Source organism: Dermacentor andersoni, chromosome 9 (assembly GCF_023375885.2).
Source record: "Dermacentor andersoni chromosome 9, qqDerAnde1_hic_scaffold, whole genome shotgun sequence".
Lineage (NCBI taxonomy): Eukaryota > Metazoa > Arthropoda > Arachnida > Ixodida > Ixodidae > Dermacentor > Dermacentor andersoni.
The window spans coordinates 116272183-116296217 of record NC_092822.1 but is presented as its reverse complement, the minus strand read 5'-3'; the positions used below and the strand labels follow the sequence as shown (position 1 = coordinate 116296217).

General features: G+C 48.8%; 1 protein-coding gene across 1 annotated transcript in view; it reads left to right on the top strand.

The window, feature by feature from the left end:
• The window catches only part of LOC129384460 (endothelin-converting enzyme-like 1), a 31260-nt gene extending 15351 nt beyond the window's left edge, over nt 1–15909 (top strand). Inside the window, exons 4-5 of the mRNA XM_055069910.1 lie at nt 6256–6582; nt 15395–15909. Coding sequence (XP_054925885.1) covers nt 6256–6582; nt 15395–15745 — 678 coding nt within the window. The 3' untranslated portion in view covers nt 15746–15909. The remainder of the gene's footprint in view (nt 1–6255; nt 6583–15394) is intronic.
• Nucleotides 15910–24035: the final 8126 nt, after the last annotated feature.

The window sequence follows — 24035 nt, the reverse complement described above, 5'->3', positions numbered from 1 at the left end:
TAGTCAGTAAGCGAATGCTTACAATGTAGCGGAGACGACAGGCTTGTACATCAGGCACATCGCCAACACCTCGCTCGAGGATAGAGCTCGCGCGCTCGGTGCCTGACGCTAGATCAACAGACCTGCCTTCGTATCGATCTTGCTTGTTAATGAAACCGCGTTACATATTTGGTGGAGGTTGCTAGGTTTTCCTCAACCCTGGAACTCAGCAGTCAGAAGTCGCCGCCCATAATGCCTGACGACGCAAGCCAAACACCAACGCCGGCTTCGCCCATCGTTCTATGTTCCGGCTCGCTGTGTCTGCGGGATGTAGCAATCTTCAGTGGCTTCGACGAAAACGGCGTCGACAATTGGCTCTCATCCTACGTGAAGCGTGAGTGCCCACAAATGGAACGATACTCATAAGTTGAACAACACGGTCTTCTACCTTACGGGCGTCACGAACATGTGGTTCCGTAACCAGGAATGTGACCTTCGCACCTGGTCCGACTTCAAGACGAGCTTCACACATGTTTTCGGTCGCCCCGTGGTGTGAAAACTTCGTGCCGAAGAGCGCTTGCGCAGCCGTTCCCGACAGCCCGGTGAGAACTTCACCAGCTACATAGCAGACGTTGTCGACCTGTGTAAGCGCGTCAAGGCAGCAGTGAAAGAATCCGGTAAGATCCGTCACGTCTTGAAGGGCGAAGACGACGCCTTTCAAATTATCAAAAAACCCTCAAACCGTGGTCTAAGTCGTTGACCTTTGTCATGGTTACGAGGAACTCTGCAGGCAGCGTCTCCTGACCCGGCTTTCTTCCACACACGATGCCTCTGTTTCGAGCATAACCGAAATTCCCGACCACGGCGTCCTGCTTTGTGAGATTAAGGAGTTCATTCATGCCGAAGTCGCTCGGCAGCTGTGTGCTTACTGCCATTCTAAGCCCTACGTAATCCTTAACTGCAAGCCTGCGACAAATAATACAGGAGCAAGTATCTGAGGCACTTCCGGTCCCGCGTGCACCGCCACCGGTGCCTGCATTTATAACCTACGCCGAAGTTCTACCGCGCCCCCTGGCGCCGACGTTCTTGCTACCACTGCCCGCTGTACCACCACGTCGACTTCCTCCCGCGTTTCCCACCAGGTTACCAGCCAGCAATGGACCATGGTGCACTAGCGACAATCGCCCTATATGCTTCTATTGTGGCATCCGTAGTCAGGTGGCACGCTTCTGTAGACGTCGCTAGATGTCGCTCACGACTTCCGGAGCTTACCAACCTGCACCCTCCTACACCCCTCCAGTTCCGTTCTTCTCGTCGCCTCTTGAATGACAACCGACTTCCCCAGGCGCCGCCAATTCTTCTGGCCATGATCGCTGCTCGCCATATCCACGAAGCCGTTCGCTTTGTCCGGTGTGTCGTCGTACCACTCCAACCGAACAGCAGGAAAACTATAGTCGCCGCACTTCCTGAGGCAAGAACTCCGTCCGTGTCGAACAGCACATGGCCTCGCTATTACGCGACGAACGTTGTCAAAGTATGTGTACACGCAATTTTTGCACTTGCACTAGTCTAAACAGAAGCCGCCGTTTCTGTAATGACCGAAAAATTTTGTTGCTCGCTCAAAAAATAATGACACCCTTGTCTGTACTGGCGCTTCGCACAAGAACACAGCACATTACCCCTGTTTATGCATGAACTGCCCGATCGCCATTCCAGGAATTATGCACAATCGAATTTGTTGTTGTCTGCATGTTCATACGAAATCACCTTAGGGTGGGACTTCCCTTCGGAACACAAGGCAATTATTGACTGTTCTCTCCCCGAAGTCGAATTTGCACCTCTTCTTAACGCCCAATTACATTATCCTGGTGATTATATTAAAAAACTGGTCGTTTCTGATGACATTACGATACCTTCGCATTCATCTGTGATTGCGACTACCTGCTGCAACTGTGCTACAGATGTCATTGTTCTTTCTACGCCGTCGCATATTTTTGTTCATCGACTATGTTCTCTTCCCTTCGCTGTTACCACTGTCAACGGAAGCTTCACTCATATGCTCGTCTCCAACGGTTGTGCCTCGCCTCTCACTTTGCTTCGTGTAGAGCGCCTTCAACGTCTTGAGCCTATCGACTCGGTGACCACCTTCGAAGCACCTCTCGATGTCACCTGCTCCGAGATCAGCATACTGGCTTGTTGCCCTGCTTGCTCCCTGTCTACGCAGGTCGTCTTCGACAGTCGTATGGATATCCTCCTGAGCCCTAGTCAACGTTCCAAGCTCCTCAACATTATTCGCAAGCGCGCTTCTACATTTGACTGCCAACCAGCAGCATTGGGCTGCATATCGACAGTCTATCACAAGATCGATACGGGCACCTACGCTCCGCTGCGTCAGCGACCTCCTCGCGTATAACCCACGGAGCGCCGTGTTATTGAAGACCAAGACAGCGATATGCTTCAGCGCGGACTTGTTCAACCTTTTGACAATGCCTGGGCGTCCCCTGTAGTTCTTGCAAAGAAAAAAGATGAATCCATCCGGTTTTGCATGGACTATTGCCCTCTTAACAAGATAGCATGTAGAGACGTGTATCCTTTGGCGCGCATTGACGACGCTTTCGAGTTTTTGCAAGGCACGCAGTACTCTTCCTCACTCGGCTTACGCTCCGGCTGTTGGCAAGTGCCCACGGCTCCGGCCGATCGCCCAACAACTGCTTTTGTAACGCCAGACGGCCTGTATGACTTTAACGTTATGCCGTTTTCCCTTAGCAATGCTCCAGCTACTTTTGAACGGATGCTGCACAATCTTCTACATGGGATAAAATGGAAGACGTGCTTATGTTACCTTGATGACGTGGTCGTCTTTTCTCTTGACTTCGCCACTCATCTGTGCCCTCTCGAGTAGGTCTTGCAATGCTTAAGTAACGCAGGCCTCCAACACAATATCAAGAAATGTTTCCTTGGAACCAGCAATCACCGGTACTTGGACACGTGATTTCTAAAGATGGAATTTTACCCGACGCTTTGAAACTTCGCGCCTGGACCAATTTCCCGAAACCGACGTCCCTGACGGAACTCCGAAGCTTCATCGGGCTCGATTCATACTTTCGTCGTTTCATCAGCAATTTTGCTAATATCATTGCTCCGTTGGACCACCTCTTGCGAGGTGACACTGGCCTTTAAACCTAGTCCCCAGCTTGGGACGCCGCGTTTCCAACATTGCACCGTCTGTTCACATCACCGCCTGTACAGCGCCATTTCAATCCTTTGGCTGCCACAGAAGTCCACGCGGACGCCAGTGGTGTCGGACTTGGTGCTGTGCTCGTTCCGCGTAAAAATGGATACGTCTAATGAGTAGTAGGCTACGCGAGCAGGACACTAGCCTAGTCCGAATCTCATTACTCCGTCCCAAAAAAGAATCGATCAGCTGTTATTTGGGCTATTGGAAAATCTCTACCATACTTGTACTGCGGTCTCGTCGATGTCGTTACCGGCTATCACGCTCTATTCTGGCTGTCGACATTGAAAGACCCATCAGGCCGCCTTGCCCACTAGGCCCTCCGGTTACGGGACTTCGACGTGCGCGTTGTCTATCCACCTGGCCGTATACACACGGACGCCGACGCTTTCTTTCGCTTGGTCACATCCAGCGACACGACTTGCTTTTCCGTCATAAACTTAATGTTTTCGTCACCAGTGCTGGTCGATGTGGCTGTGGAGCAGCGCAAAGATCCGTGGATTGCAGCTCTCTTCGACTACATTTCTGGCTCGCCAGCAACTCGCCCTTCGCTTGCTCTCCGCCGTCAAGCTTCTCAGTTTGCGGTATGGGATGGACTGCTCTATCGCCGCAACTATGCTTCAAACGGTCGCAAGTGGTTGTTCTTTGTCCCTCGCCACTTCCGCGCAGACGTGTGCTCCGCTTTCCATGCAGACCCACAATGCGCCCACGCTGGCCTCTTCAAAACTTACACCAGGCTCCTCTTGCGCTTTTATTGCCGGAGATGTACACTTTTCTTAAGGAGTACATCCGTTCATGCTCAGCATGCCAACGCCGCAAGTTACGTGTTAACCATGCTTGCGGTCCCTTGCAGCAAATTTGGTGCGCATCTCGACCATTCGACCGCGTCGGCATCGACCACTGCGGCCCTCTACATTGCACATCTGTTAGGAATCGCTGAATTATTGTTGCCGTACATCACCTGACGCTGTATGCCGAAACAGCTGCCCTACCAAACGCCACAGACCGCGACGCTGCGTCCTTCATCATGCAACACTTGGTACTTGGCCATGGTGCGCCCCGGAAGTGACAAAGGACGCGTCTTCCTTTCGGAGGTAGTTAGCGCGCTCCTTATTGCACACGGCACTGTCCATCGCACCCTTGCTGCCTATCATCCGCAGACTAACGGCATGACTGAGCGGTTCAATCGCACTTTGGACGACGTGCTACCCATCTACATTGCGTCCGACCACACCCAGTAGGGCCTCGTTTTACCATATGTGACCTACGGTTACAGCTCCGCCTCACAGGTCACGACGGGATTTTCCCATTCTTCCTCGTACATATGGCCGTGAACCTTCGTGTACGATCGACCCGATTCTCCCTTATCGATCTAACCCATCCGATGGCACACCGCCTTCGGAAGCTTCCAGACACGCCGAGGAATGCCGCCAGCTCGCCCGCTCTTTACGACTGAAGACCAGTGGCAGTAAAAGTTTCGTCGCGATGGTGACCGACCCAGCTACGCATATCAGTCGGACTCTTTAGTCTGGCTCTGGATACCTTCAATCGCTCCCGGCTTTTCCTCTAAACTCCTCGCCTAGCACCACCAAGTATAGCGTCAGTGCAAAAGTCATCCCCTGTCAATTACCTCGTCGAGCCACTCACGCCGTCGGCTGAGTTAAGGTGGCGCGCACGCGAGACGGTCCATGTTCAGCAACTCAAACCTTACTACGACCCGGTCATCTTCGCGGCGAGGATGGCACTCTTTTCTCCGGGGAGTAGTTGCAGGGAAGATGGCAGGCGTGTACTTCAGGCGCATCGTCAACGCCTCACTCGAAGACACAGCCCGCACGCTCGGTGCCTAACGCTCAATAAACAAACCTGCATGCGTGTCTTTCATGCTTGTTAAATAAACCACTGTACAACAACTTTATACGGCCGATAAAACTACTATGCATACTTCGAAAATCAGTCCAATCATTTGCTTTTGCAAAAGATGGTTTGCCTTTCGGGTGAACTGTGACTTTTTTCTGTAAACGTAATGACATATCCAAGTCGAGATCTCAACGCCATTTTGCAATTAGCAACGTTAAATTAATCTTTGTAACACCTTTCCTTCCGGCTGGTTAGAGTTACACTCTCACTAATGAGCCTTGAAGAAGACAAAACGTTGGCTCCTGCTTTCACCTTGTTCTCGTTTTGCTCATCGTCTTGAATTTCCATCTCCCGCATTCCCCGTGTTTTCCCTGACTCTCACTAATGGTACTTCCATTTCAATTTTTTTCTCTCTTTCATTCCTTTTCGCCGCCACTAGGTTAACTGAAAGTACCAGACCAAATCTTTTTGGAGACTAGAGTTGAGCCAGTCACGTTTGTTTATCAAAGCCTTGCTCGGTTACGTCACCTATCTGCTAAGATCTCCGGATAACATGCTTACAATATGCGGGTAATATGTTCACTGGAAAGTAACGCAAAGCTCAAAAAATATTAACAGGTTGATTTACTCTGCCATAGGCTTACTGCCACTTATCACAGCCAACAAAGAGATTAAGCTTCACTGCATGTGAAAGACCCTGAAATACCATAAGCCAACCACGTGGGTCAGCGTATTGTGTTTCTGGCTGTTTTTAACACTTCACAGCAGTCTCTTCGCACGTGATACTTCCCATTCATCTTTCCCGGAGGTCGTCTTACACTTTATTTAAGCAGCACCATAAAAATCCCGACGTGATAATCCGCCTGATCTTTGGCATCTTTTTGGTCCATGGCCAAAATACTTTGTGTCGTGCCAGGAAGTAGATTTTTTAGGGATACTAAACTAGATATACGATCGTAATCACTGTTTCCGGTTAATTGTTCATTCTTTTGTTCATGTCTTTTCTTATCAAGTTATCACGTTCAATTTCTCCTTTTGCTTTGTTCCCCTTCTCACACTACCCCAACGCTGAGTAGCAGGCTAGAACACAGTTGCTCTGGACGACCCCTCAGCTTTTCTCCCATGCTAAATCTTTAATTATGGCTCCGTACGCAGTAATGAACTTGCGAAATTTGTCGGCGTAGTTCATGGACACGGTCCCCAGCGCAGTGCTGGACACCATGCGGCGGCAGCTGCTCGTGTCTCCAGCCATGCTCTTCCCCCCGTTCGTGGTGCCTGACGACCTGCCCTACTCGGCCATAGTGGACTACGCAGCACTGGGTTCCATCACTGCCTCGCTAGTTGCACGCCACTTGGACCCTGTGACGGGCGTTTACGACGTCCTGGGCATTCGCAAGGAGACGTGGTACACGCCCCAGAGCAATGAGACCTACTTCAATCTGCTGCGCTGCATTCAACTCCGTCAGGCCTCCTACGAAGGAGTTGACGTCACCAACGAAGGAGCATCTGAGGTGAGCAGTATATGTTTAGGCACTTTTTAAGGGAAGTTTTTGGCGCCGTCACTTTTGGCGCTTAATCTATTGAAAGCTATGCACCAACTAGCCCCACAACGTGTTTTACTGTAACAGACCCCTCTGCAACCCGGAGGTTCAACCTGAGGGTGACCAGCTGTCAGGTTGCCCGAAGCGTCGGAGTTCCGTCGCGACCTCGGAGATTGATCTAGAAGTGATAGCTGATATGCACACCGCAGCTTCGAGTTCCAGCATTCGCTTCGTTGCGGCCTTCTCCCTGGGAACACAAAAGCACACACACGATCACAGGGCACAGGAAAGCGCCGTGCTCGCATAGGGAGCCATCGGGTCTATAGCGAACATACCAATGCACCTGCCCCATCTAATGAAAGCACCAAAGCAGCCATCAAATAACTAAACCTTCGCTGAAGCCCACAATTGTGAGATTAGACTAGGACTTCACAAGCTTCTTGCAAACTGACACGGAAGAGTCATTCCCAGTGACAAAGCACCACAAGGCGCTCAAGCACCCAAAATCCGCTTAAATACACCAGGCTTTGCTTGAGCCAGTAATTTGGACCCAAAATTTTGTGCCGCCAAAGCGAGCGCTCATGTCCCTCTGAGTTCAACTAAGCCAGACTGTCGCGCTGCGCAAGTCCAAAGTTAAACTACAAAAGAATGCCCTAAATAAATGATAACTGAAATATCACACGCAGCACAAATGTCGTGAACAGTCTGTTTGTACTCTGCATCCGCTATTAACCCACGTACTACTGCCACTGAGAACCTCGTTGACTTCGCGGATGTATACTATCAGAGCCGCTCTCACTTTGCGGTAAAATCTCTTAACTCATACGTGCGACTTACTCACTAACGTTTCATGTCTTTTGTCCACACTGGGCACGCACAAGAGAAACAACAAAAATCTTGCGTAATTTACGTGCTCAAAACTACAGGGAGTTTCACGCTCATTTCCAAATGCTTTCACGCACCCTCTAAACGAAACTCCGAAGCTGCCGTCTTCTAAATACGCGTGTACCAACGCTTTGCTTCACTGTACCGCGCAAGACACGCTTTAAAGGAATGGTACAAGCAGTTTCTAAATAATGTTAAATTGCACAACGGCTCCTCCAACTAACGCGTTTTACTGTGATAGTAACAGCTCGCGAAGACTTTGGCAAACTGAACTCCTACTCATGTGCGCCACTACAGGCTTCTAACAAATAACCTGGACTAGACGTTCCAAACGTACCTCACACAAAATAAGTCTATCTGATTAAAAGAAGAATGACATATTGAGAAGAGACGTTCTCAAAATTTTATGCGTGCAAACCTAAACAAAGCGCGAAACTTGCTTGTCGAGAGAATCTCTGGTCTCGGAGATCTCAAAACGCCTATCTAAATACTAAAAATGAAGAAACAAACTGCTGTTTCGACAAAACTTGTATCGCCGTTTTCCATTTCAAAGAGCCTACGGTTGCGGCATATTTTTAAGCCGTACTCGAGGCGGGCGTGGTCTGAGGCTGTTGTTCTCGACCACGGAATACAAAGGGCACGTAGGCCCTTCCCCTCACTGGAGACCCCCGACACTTTACACACTGGCAACATGCTTTCTAGGCACTGCCACATATGACCAATTCGCGTCGCGTTAACGCCTCACTCTCCTGTGTCACCATGCCTAGTAGACCTCGCAAAGAACCTGATGGGGGGGACAAAATTTCCCCTGGATTTCGTGCACCTTCGCGCCGAACGGCCCTTTCTTCCTCGTCGGGCGGCTTGGACGCTCTCTACACCACTTTATAGCTGGAAATATTCCAAACGACAAAGACGCCTTTCGAACTCTTTGACGGCGCTCCCCACAGAGTTTAGCGGATTTCGTTTTATTCGGCCGCGTTACCTTCTCTGCCTCATTCCTGACTTTATGGCGCCTCTTTCTCTTAGCACGCTTTCTGGTGTGGATTTCCGAGCCTTCCGCTCGCATCTGTGGCTGATCGGCACTGATATCGCTGCTCATGATTGCCACCTCAACCGCACAGTTTGAATGATTTGCTGGTAAATCGTTCCTGTCATAGCTATCGCAGAGCTTGAAATACATCGGGACAATGCCGCCGTTTTCATTTGCTCAATGTTTCTCGCATACCTGGGAGCTGTCCACAACTGCACTGAGCCTACATTCTGATTTAGCGCACTTTTCTGACCGATGGACTTTACACTGGTGCTTTTGTCAAACGATTCGTGGACATTTAGGGGTTCTTCTGCAAGAGCGATACTGATACCTGTGCCAAACCGTCTACAGTTGGCTTAGCTGCTTCTCTAGCATTCCATTGGCACAGTATGTTGTCGCGCTCAGTACGGCCCCCATTAACGGGCTCATCGGCAACTATGCCACGGTCTACGGAACGGGCATCACCTATGAACGTATGTTTAGGCTCACAAGGGTTAACCTCTTTTTTTACGCCATGGTCTGTGGGTCTGGCCTCACCTATCACCGCACATTTAGGCTCACAATGATTATCCTGTCTTTCTACTATCGGTAGAACCGCGCGATACTTCTACGGGTGCCTGACACTTCTGGTGCTGCCTTCAAACTCCTGTTCCAATCTTTCAATCTCCTTATTGAGGGATTCTATCTCTTCCCTATACCTGCCTACTTTATTCCTCCCTATTTTTGTTTTGTTCCTGCCTAATCTATTCTCGCTACTGCCTTTCTCGCTCTTCGTGCTCTTCCTTTTCTTGTTCTTATAGAATTGAGTTGCCGAAGTATTCAAATTATTCCGAATCCCAATTGCTTTCTAAAATTGATCTACGAATTTCGGCTTCTAACCTGTCATCCTCTGCGTCGAACTCTTCACACAACCGCAACACGCTAGCTCTCGTTAAACTCATTAGGCCCATGGGTACTACGTTAAGATTTGGTTCAGCTATTCCACAATAGTTGCTGCGAAACCCGCACAAATTACAATGCAAGTAAAAAACTACAAGCGGTTCATTGGCTTTCCCAAGAGAATCTGAAGCCTGGAAAATATAGCAGAAACCCAACGCCTACCCACCGAAGTAGCACCAAGTCCCCCGTTCCAATAGGTCTCAACGTCACACACACACACACACACACACACACACACACACACACGCACACGCACACGCACACACACGCACACGCACACACACACACACACACACACACGCACGCACGCACACACACACACGCACACACGCGCACGCACGCACGCACACACACACACACACACATATATATATATATATATATATATATATATATATATATATATATATATATATATATATATATATATATATATATATATATATACATATATATATTGTCACGTAGTAGTGTTGGTAAAGAACACAGTAGCAATTTTTGTCAGTACTATGAGTGACGGATCGGAACTAACTTTTATTGGGCGAATCTGTGCCCACGAAAACAGGCAACACTTAATATACAACGATAGCTGCGAACACAGTCGGCGATCGTCGAAACCTCATCTGCCGGTCAAGCGCATCGGTTTTTATATACGAGTCAGCGATGGTTCCAAAATAATTGGTGTTGCTCGCGGGTGCTACGTTTCGCCTCCGACGTGCGGTATAGCCGGCGCGGATGCAACGGACGCCGGGGCTTCGTTCAAAGCGGCGGACATTTTGGCCAATTAAGCGCTGCCGCAGCGCCTTGCCAAGCGCGTCCAGGCATGTTTCAATGCCACGTATCTTCGTGTGTGCGTGTGTGTGTGTATGTATGTTGGCGCCCACGCTTGTCAAAGCGCGGCAGCCGGGGAGAGGAGCTCCCCAACGGTGAAGCGAGGAGGTCTGACCGGCGCCGGCCCGGCGGATACGTCACTTCTTGTCACAACGTGTCCGGGCGCCGCCGTCACGTGCGCCTCATCTGAGCCGTTCCTCCTTGCCCTCGACTCCGAGAGTATAAAAGCAGCTGCCCCCGGACGCCAAGAGAGAGGCTTCGATTTCTTCCGTCGAGTAACGTGGTCTCCCGTTTCCCCACTTCGGTCGACCTGACCGGCCGCTCTTTTGCGATGCTAGAATAAACAAGTTGTTCTGTTAGCAGTCGACTCATCCTTTGTCAGGACCTTCGGATACTTCCAGCTGTGCCCCAGGCCGCCAGGCCAACGCTACCCTTGGGGCTTGCGACCCAGATGCAACACGGGTCTTCCAGAAATTTGTACAGAATTCGCGTCGCACATGCGATCACATTACACAAGCTTAGGTGACAACAGAACCATCAATAACATTCAAAAAACCTCCTATATTTCGGGCGCGTCCCGCGCTGAGCCGTAACAGTTGTTATACGGGGAAAAGCGCTCACCCGAAAGAAATAAACAAGTCCACGTATCAATATATCAATACATATATATATATTGTTACGGGTAGATGTCAAAAAGATTTATGTACAATAGGTACACAATGGCAGCGAGTGGTACCACAACAACACAGATGACGGGCCGGGAAACAGCTCGTCCGCAAGACAGGTGGCTCATAACATTACCCTCCGGCGGCGAAAGCACCGAATCGGTGCATCCGAAGTGCGACGGCACAGAAAAGGCTCGCCGCACACACAGGGTTAATCAGTGTCAGGGACATGATATGGCTGAAGGTGGACGATGTGCACGATGTCAGTGAGAGGTTTACCCGATGGGGACGAAGACAGCGGAGCGATTTCCTACGTTACGTCGGTCATTTGGCGGCACACTCGATATGGGCCGGTGTACAGGAACAGCAGCTTTTTAGATAGCCTGACACGGCGCGCTGGGGACCAGAGAATGACAAGGGACTCAGGAAAAAGGTGGGTAGTCCTGGTGATGGCTACTGTACTGCAATTGCTGTTGGATCTTCGGCTCGCTGAATCGAGCGCGGGCAACGTGACGTGCATGAGCAGCACAGGCAAAAGCCTCTCGAGCATACTCGGTAGAAGGCACGCGAAAGAAGGCACCAGCGTGGCTGTGGGCAACGTAGACTTTCGGCCGAATAAGACAAAGAAATGCAAATAACCAGGGGTCTCGTGTCTTGAGGTATTGTAAGCGAATGCCACAAAAAGCAACGCAGTGTCCCAGTCCTGGTGGTCTGCGGACACATACATTGGCAGCATGTCGGTAATTGTTCGGTTCAGTCGCTCCGTCAAGCTATTCGTCTGTGGATAGTAGGCCGTGGTTAGTTTGTGTGGCGTCGCGAAAGTCAGTAGAATGTCCTTAATCGCCATCGAAAGACACTTGTCTACCCCTGGCGGTTAAGAGTTGCCGAGGTGCCCCATGTTGGAGAATAATGTCATGGAGTCAGTTCGCAACATCGGTCGCACAGCTGGTTGGAAGAGCATGGGTGATCGCGAATCACGTTGCATATTCTGTACGGACGGTGACCCATCTGTTTCCCGAGATGGACAGAGGAAACGGGCCAAGTAAGTCGGGGCTGACGCGATGGAATGTCAACACGCTAGAGATGGCCAGCAGGCTGGAGTAGCGGCTTTTTTCCGGCGCTGACAAAGGTCACAAGAGGCCACGTCGTGAAGCACTATGCGGGACATGCCTGGCCGACGGCATAGTAGAACCGACGGCATGTGTGATCGTATGTACGCGAAACGCCGAGGTGTCCCGCTGCTGTCGCATCATGAAGCTGGGCGAGAACAGTCGAGCGGAGATGTGCTGGAATCACAAGAGCTCAGCACCATCACAAAGCGAACTGCGACGATGTAGTGTCATCGTGTGGCACAAAGAGGAGGAGAGAGGCATCAGGAGCCTGGGAGATGAGACGGTCCATAATCTTACGTAGAAACGGGTCACGGCGTTCTTCAGCAGAAATGTTGAAGAGTTCGGAGCTTGAAGAGCTCTGTTTCCGTCGCTGTATTTTTTTTCTTTTTCGCTGTACCGCCCCCCCCCCCCCCCTTAGCGACCATGCAGAAAAGCTAATACTAATAAATTGTAGTAGTCATGAGTATTACTATTTGAGAATGACCTTGAGAAGAAAAGTACATTTTTCATATAAATGTTTTATTCATTAGAAGACGAGAAACATTTAGTTTTGTAATATATTGCACCCAAGCAGACGACGAACAAGGCACGTCAACTTCCGGGGAGTTCACCGCTTGCCCAATTGGCTTCTCTCTCCCTCCCGTTCTCACAAATGTTGCGGGCCGCCCACTTTGTGACTTTGCAGCGATTGAACGCGTTCCGCTCCCAAAGAAAATCTCGGATCGCGCCAAAGGCCGCCAATATTCGGCGATCCTGGCGTGGCCGGCATAACGTATTCGACGTCGTCGGCTGCTGCCAGGCTCGCTGCAAATGTCGGGCTATATCCGTGCCTTAGCAGTAGAAAGAAGCGCACTGATTCGAGCACCCTTCTTGATTGATATCAGAAATTGGCCAATAGGAGCCCTGTATGGGAAATCTCCTATATGACGATATATAGCACCCAGAACAGACTGAAGAGCAGGCTTCTTTCTGTTGAAAAGAGAGTATTTGAGCAAAAGGTGACTGCGTTCTCCTCTTGCGAACTCCACGCGTCGCACACGACTGCAATATTTGGCTGACATATTCACGGCAGCGTATGCTATCCCCAGGATGTGTTTTTTCACCAAACCCTATATAGGGGTCGTTCAGGTCCCCTTTAAGGTGCTATTCGCTAGATGCAGGTACCAGCTAAAAGCACGCTTACAGCAGATAGTGTTGCTGCAGATAACGCCGCATACGCAAATAAGAGTTTCCGGAAATAATTAAAAGCTAATTTATTTCCTTGATGTTAGTCGTTATTACCAGCATAAATCTCTACAAGTACTCAGCGAGGAAACTATGTGGTTTGCCGAATATCCAGGATATTTTTCTTAAGGTGGTAGTTTTTATTTGCTCATCTTCCTGGTTCTGGTTGGCGCATGTCGCTGATATTGCGCCAACCTGAAAAGGCTATGGCACCACAAAAATCCAGTTTTCTTAGGGTTTCTTCTGCGATACCTCAGAGAATGATCAGAGTAATCTACAGTGTATAGTCACTACTGTGGCTTCCATGACAATGCTCAAATGGACCGTGTATCTTGTGACGTAAAGGCTTGTTTGAATGGTGTTTGTACACTTAGCGAGTGTCCGCCTGCAGAGACATTTGCAGGGAGAACCATACACATAAGTACAAGTGCTATCTATAGCGGTGTAATTTAACTGACAATTCCTTGCGTCAAGCTACAACTCTACACACTTCTATGGCACTGAAAGCGAGGAGTGGAAGGAGCAAATCACATTTATTTAATCAGAGGTGTCTTGGGCCTGTGTGGGGAACGGCCTTCGGTCCGGGGTTCCAGTGGTCTTTGCTGTGTTTTGAGCCCGTTGTATCGTCGCTGGTCGTTCGGGCCTGAGTTGGTGAACACGGCCTCCCACTGCCAAGTTGCAGGGTTAGGGATCTTCGGGTCTGCTTGTGCGTTGGAGCATGCCCAAGTAACGTGACATAGGGATGCGTAATTTTTACCTAAGGAGCATTTGTTCGAGTAAAGTGTGGGATTCATAGCGCATAACAGGCCTCAGGGTTGACAGATGTTTGTCTGCAGTTGTCTGCACGCTACTGCTTATTCTCACGTGAGATACTTGTGCTGTGGCAGATAGGTTCGGCGATGGAGTCGGTGGTGTTACAGCATGACGTTATAGTGTAGGGGCGCTGGCTCGAAGGATGGTCTGGCATACACTTTCTGAGCGGCTCGGATTACACGAGCTTGGGCAACAGCACGCGCGCGCTGATTTCCGCGGAGGGACTCGTGGCCTGGTTTCCATACGAGCAAAACGTTGGCCATTGCTTGCGAGTTTGTAGTATGCCTGTGTTTTGTTTATTTAAGCATGAAATGCCTTTAGCTCCCGTTCTCAACGACCTTCAAGTGACCTTGAGCCAAAAGCCAGAGCCGTTATCCGGGTACTCAAACGAGAACATCCGGGCAATACGCGAGAATAAAACGAGATCCCCCCCCCCCCCCCACCCTTTGTACAGGACCGCATTACATACGCTGGTTACTACCGAACAAGTTACAAAAATTATTGCTTACGAGTTCTTCCTAATTTTTGTTCACAATATCACTCAAGCTGTAACTTCTAGTATGCTGAAGTTTTATTTGTAATTTCCAATAGCGACGTTCAAAAAGCAGATACAGGGCACCATACACTTCAATTCTGGGAAGTGAAATTTGCTGCGGATCTGCTGTGCTCGCTGGCCTGATTTGTGGCATGATACCGGACGCGTCTGGAAGCGCTACTTTGGCTTTATGTAGGAAGCAAAAGTTAGGAAATAGCATTACGTCACCCACCCAGCCTTGGCAAGCGTACGCTTCGTGAAGCCATTCGTTTGCTCAGTGCTGGTCCAACACGTGACCTCTTGCGTCGAGATCACGGAGCAAGAAACGAGGTTTGCTGAGACGTTTGGTCACGCCTCCTTTGGGCGCTTTTCTTCTTCTTCTAGCTGGGCAGTGCGCTCGGTCTCCTTGGCGCCTTTCGCTGCCTGTCGTGCCGCCTTCCGCCGGATTTCTTCTTCTAGCTGGGCAGCGTCCATATAGACCAATGCACAGTATGGCCAGCTGGTGCGGTGTGGTGTGGTGGGGTGTGCCGTTGCGAACATGCACTACACCCCTTTTAAGAATGTGGCTACTGTCGTCTCCAAGCAATCTGCTTTTCCGGTTGCCATTTCATGCCTACGTCTGCTCTCGATTACGGAAGTGCCAGTGCTCTTTTTTTATTATTCTTATTACTGTAGAATGCTCGTAGACATTACATAGTAAGATCCATCGTAAATCATTTCTAAATTATTGTCTCTTTTCTTCCTGCAGGTCTTAGCGCATACAGTCGGGCTCCAAATGGCCCACTCTGCATATCGTAAACGCGCCGAGAAGGACGCAGAATCCCACAGCGGTTACTCCTCGGGCAAGCAGATCCCGGTCTTCAAGAGTAGGCCGTCCCTCGGCATCGACGAGTACTCCGGAGCAGTCTACGACGCGGAGCGGCTCTTCTTCGCTGCTTACTGCCTCCAGCTGTGCGGCGTCGTGCTTCCGCGTGGCGTGACTGGCTCGCTGCCGCTTAACGTGCGCTGTAACCTGCCGCTGCGGGAAGTGTCCGGGTTCGGGCGCGCCTTCAACTGCCCCAACAATAGTGCCATGGTCTCTCGAGACGCCTGCCTGTGACTCATTCGCACAAGGTTGCTGCATCGAAAACCAGTTTATTTTGAAAGGTCTTACGACGAACGGCGGATGTTAGATAGTGTTATAATAGTAATAATTTCAGTTGTGTTGAAAGCCACCACACAGGAACTCGCTTCATAATAAAATTGGGCAATTATCCTTCCTAATTTGTAAAAACTTGTGAATAAATAGGAACACCCGAAGCTCTCACGACACAGTAACGGCTGCTGAAGAAGGCACAACATGTCATTATATATATATATATATATATATATATATATTGCTACACGCGTGTGATATTTTATTGCTCGAAGAAGGCGGGTAGGCGCCTCAGGCACTCGAGAAAAGAGGACGAAGAACGAACTGGGCTCGCGCTGTGAATCTAACCGGTCAGCGCTACAACCGCTGTTGTAAATATAACCTGTCAATAGTTGCTCGTCTTACTGACTCGTCCTTCGCGTCCTCGCCACGGAGCTCCGCAGCGGCCGCATCGTCCTGCTTTCCGCCATGGCTCCCGGTGACGACACCTCGTTTCCTTCCACTCCTGCGACCCCGCAACAACGTACGTTACGGTTACCAATGCCTGCGATCCTGGTACATTCTCCGGCCAAGATAATGTCGATCTTGAGGACTGGCTCAACCTGTAGGAGCATGTTAACCGAAACAACCGCTGGGACCCTACCATTATGCTTGCAAATGTCCTGTTCTACTTGGGCGGAACTCCTCCTGTCTGTTTCCGGACACACGAGGACGAGATCTCTAGCTGGGATGCTCTCAAGCAGAAGCTCGTCGGCCTCTTTGGAAATCCCACCAGTCGACAGGTGGCTGCTAGAAAAGAGCTTGCTACCGAGTTCAGTCTTCTACTGGATCGTATGTCTCGTACATACAAGACGTGCTCGCTCTTTGCCGGGAAGTCGACGAGAAAATGGCCGAGGTTGACGAAGTCGGCCATGACTTAAAGGGATCGCGGACAACGCCTTCAACTTGTCGGTCTTCAACAATGTGTACACCATCGACGTCATTGTCCAGGAATGCCGCCGCTTTGAGCTCGCCAAAAGCCGCCGAGTCATTCCACAGTTCTCCCGGCTCCCTAACACGGCTGCGACGTCGTCTCGCGTTGACCTTACCGCTTCCCCACCTTTTAATGAGCACGTCACACATTGTTCGCCGCGAACTCGAGGCTGCAAGTCCTCTGCCGTTCCATTCACGGCAACTTTTTTTGTTTATTTTTATTTATTTATTTATTTATTTATTTACCCACAGCGCCACAGTGGCATTACAGGGGGGGGGGGGGGGGGGGGGGGGTTGTACATTACAAGGGCAGTCACAATGACAATGCAAACACTTCATTGCCAGTAATATTAAGAAGAAATGAAGATAAAGCATTCCATTCTCGAATAGTGTGAGGAAAAAACGACATCTTGAACATATCGGTTATTGACCTGAATTCGCGCACTTTATCGTTATGATCCATAGTTGATAGTTGACTCATATGGAATTGTTTACCGGCTTTGTTTTAAACTTTTGTTTATCTTCTTGCTTCGATACCTGTGTATAATTTTGAATTCAGCAGTTTTAAGAATTGAGTTGTAGTCCTGTAAGTGACTGGTGTATTTACGTATCGCTTGGATGTTTTGACTTTGTTTTGACTTTTATGTTTTTCTTGACAACATTGTGTAATGAAAAAACAGGAACCCAAAATGCTTGTTTTTTTTTTCGTGCACTGGACGGTGTTCAGTGTATATATGCGAGAGAATGTATTAATTCTGGTAATATGAATTTAATATGTTGTTTCACCAACTGCCTGGTCTTTTTACAAGCACTGCGTGCTTAGATTGACCAGTAAATTCACCCTGTACAAAGAACTTTGGATAAACAAATGAATGAATGAAATGATTGAATGAATGATCAACCCGCTTGGATCTGTAGTGTGGATGAAAAATGTACTTCTCCCTAGGAATAGCAATCCTATTGTAATATATATTATGAAAAATTTTAAGCCTTAGCTTTCTCCTTCTTACTTCAAGGGGTTCTCATTCTAATTCCTGTTTTATCCCAGACGCCCCACTAGTGTATTTACTACAATTCCCAGGAACATAGCGGGCCGCTGAGTTCTGGATTCTTTCTAATTTTTGTCTGTCGGTCTTTGTCGACGGGTCCCATAGAATACAAGCATATTCCAGCGCGGACCTAATATACGTTTTAAATAGTAAATCCCTAAAGTGTTGCGGAAACATTCTCGTGTTGCGGCGCAATAAATCCAACATTTTGCAAGCTTTCCCAGCAACATAATCAACATGTCGATGCCAACGTAGTTTTGAGGTGATGTGCACATCTAAATACTTATATACAAGAACAGTTTCCAATAGGTGACCGTTTATATTATAGATGTAATTAGGCACATTCTTTTTCCTCGTGAAACACATGTGCACTGTTTTTTTGCAAATTTATATTCATGTGTCACTGTTCGCACCACCGGTGCAATGTGTTTAGCTTCATGCAATGCAAGGGAATGCTGGGAATTTCTCACTTCTCTGTAGACTACACAGTCATCAGCGAAGAGTCGCATGTAGAAAGTAATATTCTCTGGTATGTCATTAATGAACACAAGAATTAGTAACAGTCCCAAAACTGACCCTTGTGGGACGCCTGACGTGACGGAAGCTACATTTGATTTGGCTCCGTTTCTTGTGACATAGACACCTTAAGCTTAAAGATTCCCTAATCCATTCAACAACCTTCTCATTCACATTTAAATAACGCAACTTGTGGACTAAGAGACCATGATCTACTACGTCAAAAGCCATTTTAAAATCAATGAACATGCAGTCAATGATGCTACAACGATGCAAAGCTTCGCATACCTCATGAACAAACTCGGTTAGTTGTGTAACACTGGATGTTCCCTGCCGGAAGCCGTGCTGATTTGGATTTAATAAGGGATTGAGATGATTCATTATGTTCGTATATAGGATGTGCTCTAGAGTTTCACAGGCATTGCTTATTAAGGATATAGGACGGTAATTAGAGACTAATTCCCGAGGCCCGGTCTTATGAATAGGGACCACGCAGACAACCTTCCAATCTGTAGGAAGAGAACTGGTGAGCAAAGATTTTTTGAATAGGAGAGCTAAAAAAGAAGATACAGATTCGGCACGCAACTTTAAAAGGCCATTGGACAAACCATCAGGGCCTCCAGCTTTGGACACATCTAGTCGTTGAACTAATGCAGTAATTCCCCTTTCATCAATTCCTATGGGCGCCATAGGATTAAGCTGAACTGGTTCATAAGGAATGTCACAAGTTGTGCAGAGCAGAAATACCGAACTGAAAAAAATCAATAAAAGAGTTTCCCTTTTCAAGACTGCCAGCTATCATGTGGCCATTGTGCAATATGGTTGGAATGCCTACATTATCTTTACCATTGCGTTTAACGTATCGCCAAAATTCCTTTGGGTTCTTTCGGGACCTTGACGAGAAGGAGTAAAGGAAGCTCTTTTCAGCTTTTGCAACAGCCATTTGTAGAGCATTGTTAGCCGCCTCCAAGTGTGTTTTCATCAATGAGCTTCGATTCTTCTTACTTCTTTTAAACGCTCTTTCGCGTTTGTTATGAATTTCTCGTAAATGAGCATTCTACCATGGCTTATTCTTCAAACGCCTTGGTGACTGCACCCATGAAGGAACAAACCTTTCCTGTAGATCTAACATTTTGTTTTTGAAACTAAGCCACAGATCATTAACACTGCAAGTTTCTGACAAGGCCTCGTAAAACGGAAAGTAAGCTTCTGACGCTGTCTATTTCTGCAGCATTAGCTTTCGAGTAATTATATATCTTTCTTACTGCATTCGATTTTACCTTTTCATAAGACAGCTGCATTTGACACAGAAATGATTCATAATCACTGATTCCTGGCAGGACTAAAGTGGACGAAACCCAAGCTGGCCGATTTGTCAGTACTAAATCTAGTATATTTGTTAGTCGAGTTGCTTGGGCCACCATCTGGGTCAATGCGAAATCACGCATGATGTTTACGAATTCTCCTACACCAGAGGCAGAGCCGCACGAGCTAGATTGTTGATTGAAACAGAGCTCTGGTAAGTTGAAGTCTCCTCCTATCACAAGGCACTCTGCGTGTATCATTTCTACTGTTTTGTACAAGTCTCGCAATATATCAACCGAGCTTCCAGGGGGCCTATAGAAGGAGCAAACAGATAAACCTTTCCCATTTGCCAACCTAATCCGGCACCACACAGCTTCGCATGACCCAACTGGCACTTCAAGACGGGAGCAAGACATACTATGATGATCTAATATAAAGCCACCCCCTCCGTGACTGTTCCTGTCTTTCCTTTAGCATGTGTAATCAGCTGGAAAAACTTCACTATCTCCGATATCAGAATCGAGCCATGATTCTGTGCCCAGAAGCATGAATTGCTCTTTCATGCCCAGTAAGTTTTCCAAATTTTCCGCCTTATTTCTGATGCTTCGGCAGTTCACAACCAAAAAAGAAATGTTAGATACAGATACCGGCTTGTATCATGCACTCTCAACAACTTGCCCTACACCTTCTTCGTACACATATGTTGTATCATTTAGGTGCAGCACGTCATACTTCAGTTTTACACGAGTGCCTTCACTCTTATTCAGCTTCGAAAAATCCCACAAGAATTTCCTTTTGCGACGTATAGCCTCAGAGAAATCTTCCGAGATACTAACAGTTTCCCTTTCAACTTCTTCGCGTTGGCTAAGACGCTTTGTTTTTCTTTCAGATAATCAAATTTAGCAATGATAGGTCGTTTTTTTCCTTCGTGGTGTTTCCCTAGTCTGTGCGCTACTCCAATGTGCACGGTGCCTGCACCAAGGTCAGACACTATTTCCATTACGTATTCTTTAGACGTCTCGGAAGGCTCATGAGTCTCTGTATCAGAAATTCCGTAGAATAGCAAATTAGAACGCCGACTTCTGGCTTCCAGATCATCGACTTTTTTCAATAAGTTCACCACAGTTTGGCTGTCTTCGCATTGTTTCCTGCATGTGGTTAAAGTCGATTTAATACCTTCAAATTGTTCGATAGTTTCTTCTAAGCTCTCGATTCGCTTGTTTAGGTCATGTAATGCAGTCCTACCCTCCTCCTACTTCACTTCAATAGCTTCTAACTTCGATTTAATTTCATTCTGCCCTTCCAGAAGCATGTCTAATGTATTTTGCATATCGGGTCCTGGATTCAACTCGACATCCACGCACAATAGTAACAAGAGAAAACAAGAAGCATAACAACTACGCAATAGAACAAAGCGTCGCCGCTCAGAACGCTTGACGCATCGCGACTGTGCGCTTGCAAACACAATCTGGGGCGGAAACGGCAAAACATGCAGATCAATGTGACACGAATCCTTAAAAAAAATCACCAACCTGCACAAGCAGAAAAAATTACGTGTAACCCAACGGTATAGCTGCGCCAGTTACACGCCCGAAGTTGACACTGACGGTTCCGCCTCCTTGTAGGCTGCATACGTGTCGATGCGGCTCAGAATGTTCGTAGGATGGCAGTGGACGTATGTCAAACTTAGCTGTAGCATTTTCCTTTGATGAAAACGTTGAATTGAAGTTCACCGCTGTCGGGAATGGATGATGCTGGTAGCAGAGCGATTCCGTCGTGGTCAACAAAAAGTGGTGCGTCAGCAAAGCCACTGATAACCTGCACAAGCAGAAAAATATTCCGTGTAACGCAATGGCATAGCTGCGCCGGTTACACGCCACCATTGAACCCACCATTGACCAACCAGCCCCAGCGATCTCCCACATTCAGGCAGTTGTACAGCAAGAATTTCCAAACCTAGGTTTTCCTGCTGCCTGCTGCGTCTCCCGACCTGACGCCCGACCGGTGCCGACTGCTCCGCCTCACGGCGGTCTGTATTCCCATCCCAGATACCTCAACCCTGCCGAGTAGAGAACTCCGGACGACAAGCCCATTTGCTTCGGTCGCCTCCGCATTGGCCACGTCGCTCGCCACTGCCGCACCTCCGGGACGTCGCCGTATTCGAGCTCATTTTCCCTGTATCCTCACCCATATGCCGACCGGAGCCGTTACTCGCCTCGCCGTATGCCTCCTACCTCTGATGTATCCATCGATGTCAGTCATCCTGCTCGCTCGCCGTCACCTCAGCGCCGTCGGTCCCCGCCGCCCCAGCCACGCCGCTATTCGTCGCCGACCAATTATGGACCATCCCGAACGGAAAACTAGGTCATGCAGCTCTTGGAGGGAGTGCTGCATCACGTTCGTCCTGTCCAAATCCTCCATTGACGCTCCTCGCCAGCACGAACCTAATTGAAGTAAATGTAGATAGTGTTTCGTTGACGGCATTAATCGATACTGGACCCCAAGTGTCTATGATGAGCGCTAACCTAAGTCGTTGCTTCAAAAAAGTTCTTACGCCTGCCATCACTCGAGCCGTACGCGTCACCAATGGCACCACTGTTCCCGTCAGGGGTGTGTGCACTGCTCGCATAGGAATTGCTGGACGCCAAGTTCCAGTCCTGCTCACCGTGCTGACCAGTTGCCCTCCTGACCTAATCTTCAGGATGGACTTTCTTACGACGCATTCTGCCCTCATCGACTGTAAGAGGCACACCGGTACGCTGTGCCTCGAGCTTCCTCTTCTTTCAGACGTTCACCCCGAACAACCGAACACCCCCAGCACTACAGCGTTTGTTCGCTTACCTCCAAAAGCCCTAACGTTCGTCGAATTCGCTTCAACGGCAACCGGGCCTGATGGCGACAATGTCGTCGCACCTATTCGTGATGTCCTCCTGGCGCGCGACATCTCTGCTACACTCCGTCGTAACCCTTGCCGCTAATCGGATGCGTCTCCCAATTATCAATTTCGGCTTGACGAAGCAAGTGTTACCTGAAGGCATAGCGGTGGCCACGCTCCGGTCAGTTACAGATGCATACGTCACTGCTTTTGCAGCCGACGCGTCTCCAGATCCTCCGTATTACCCGCAGGATGCCTTGAACCTCGACGGCCCGTTCCGTCTCGTGGTCGCTCCGGACCTCGCCCCTGACCGAGCAGCCGCCCTATGTCGATTTTGCTTTCCTACCACGACATATTTGGCACTGACAATCGACCACTTGGTCAGACATCCCTTGCTAAGCATCGGATAAACACTGGTGATGCCGTTCCCATTCACCGGCGACCGTATCGCGTGTCCACGGCAGAACGGCAAGTTATACAGCAAGAAGTAAACAAGATGCTCACCAGAGGCCTTGTTGAGCCCTCGTCGAGTCATTGGGCGTCGCCGGTCGTGCTCGTCAAAAATAAAGATGGCACGTGGCGTTTCTGCGAAGATTACCGCAACCTCAACCGAATTACTAAAGAGGACGTTTACCCTTTACCACGAATCTGCGACGCTTTTGATTGTCTTCACGGTGCCAAACACTTTTCGTCCATCGACCTTCGATCTAGTTATTGGCAGATTTCCGTCGATGAGCAAGACCAAGAAAAGACCGCTTTGTCACTCCAGATAGCCTCTATCAATTCAAGGTTATGCCGTTCGGTTCATGCAAAGCCCCCGCCACGTTCGAACGGATGATCGACTCTCTATCAAGGTTTCAAATGGTCAACTTGCCTTTGTTACCTCGACGACGTCCTTGTGTTTTCGCCTGCGTTTGAAACGCATCTTGAGCCCGTCGCAGCTATCCTTGACGTCTTCCGCAAGGCTGGGCACCAATTGAACTCATCGAAGTGCCACTTCAGGCACCGACAGATTACAGTGCTAGGCCATCTCCTCGATGCTTCCGGAGTACAACCCGACCCGGAGAAGGTTCGAGCAGTAATGGCTTTTCTTGTACCTCAGTCTGTCAAAGACGTCCGGAGTTTTGTGGGGCTCTGTTCTTAATTCACATACTTCGTGAAAGATTTCGCAGCAATCGTTCGACCACTCACTGAACTTCTGAAGAAAGACGTCCCTTATACTTGGGGTTCCCCTCATGCTGCCGCATTTTCACGCCTTATCACGATTCTCACCAACCCACCGGTCTTGGCCCATTTTGACCCGTCCGCACCTACAGAGGTCTGAACCGATGCCAGTGGTTATAGGATCGGTGCCGTTTTATCGCAACCCCAACACAGATACGACCGCGTTATAAGCCTACGCTAGCCGGCTCTTCGCAACTGCAGAGCGTAACTATTCGATTACCCAGCGCGAATGTCTCGTTCTCGTCCGGGCTGTTTCAAAGTTCCGCCCATACTTATATGGCAAGCCCTTCTCAGTACTTTTCATTATTTAAAC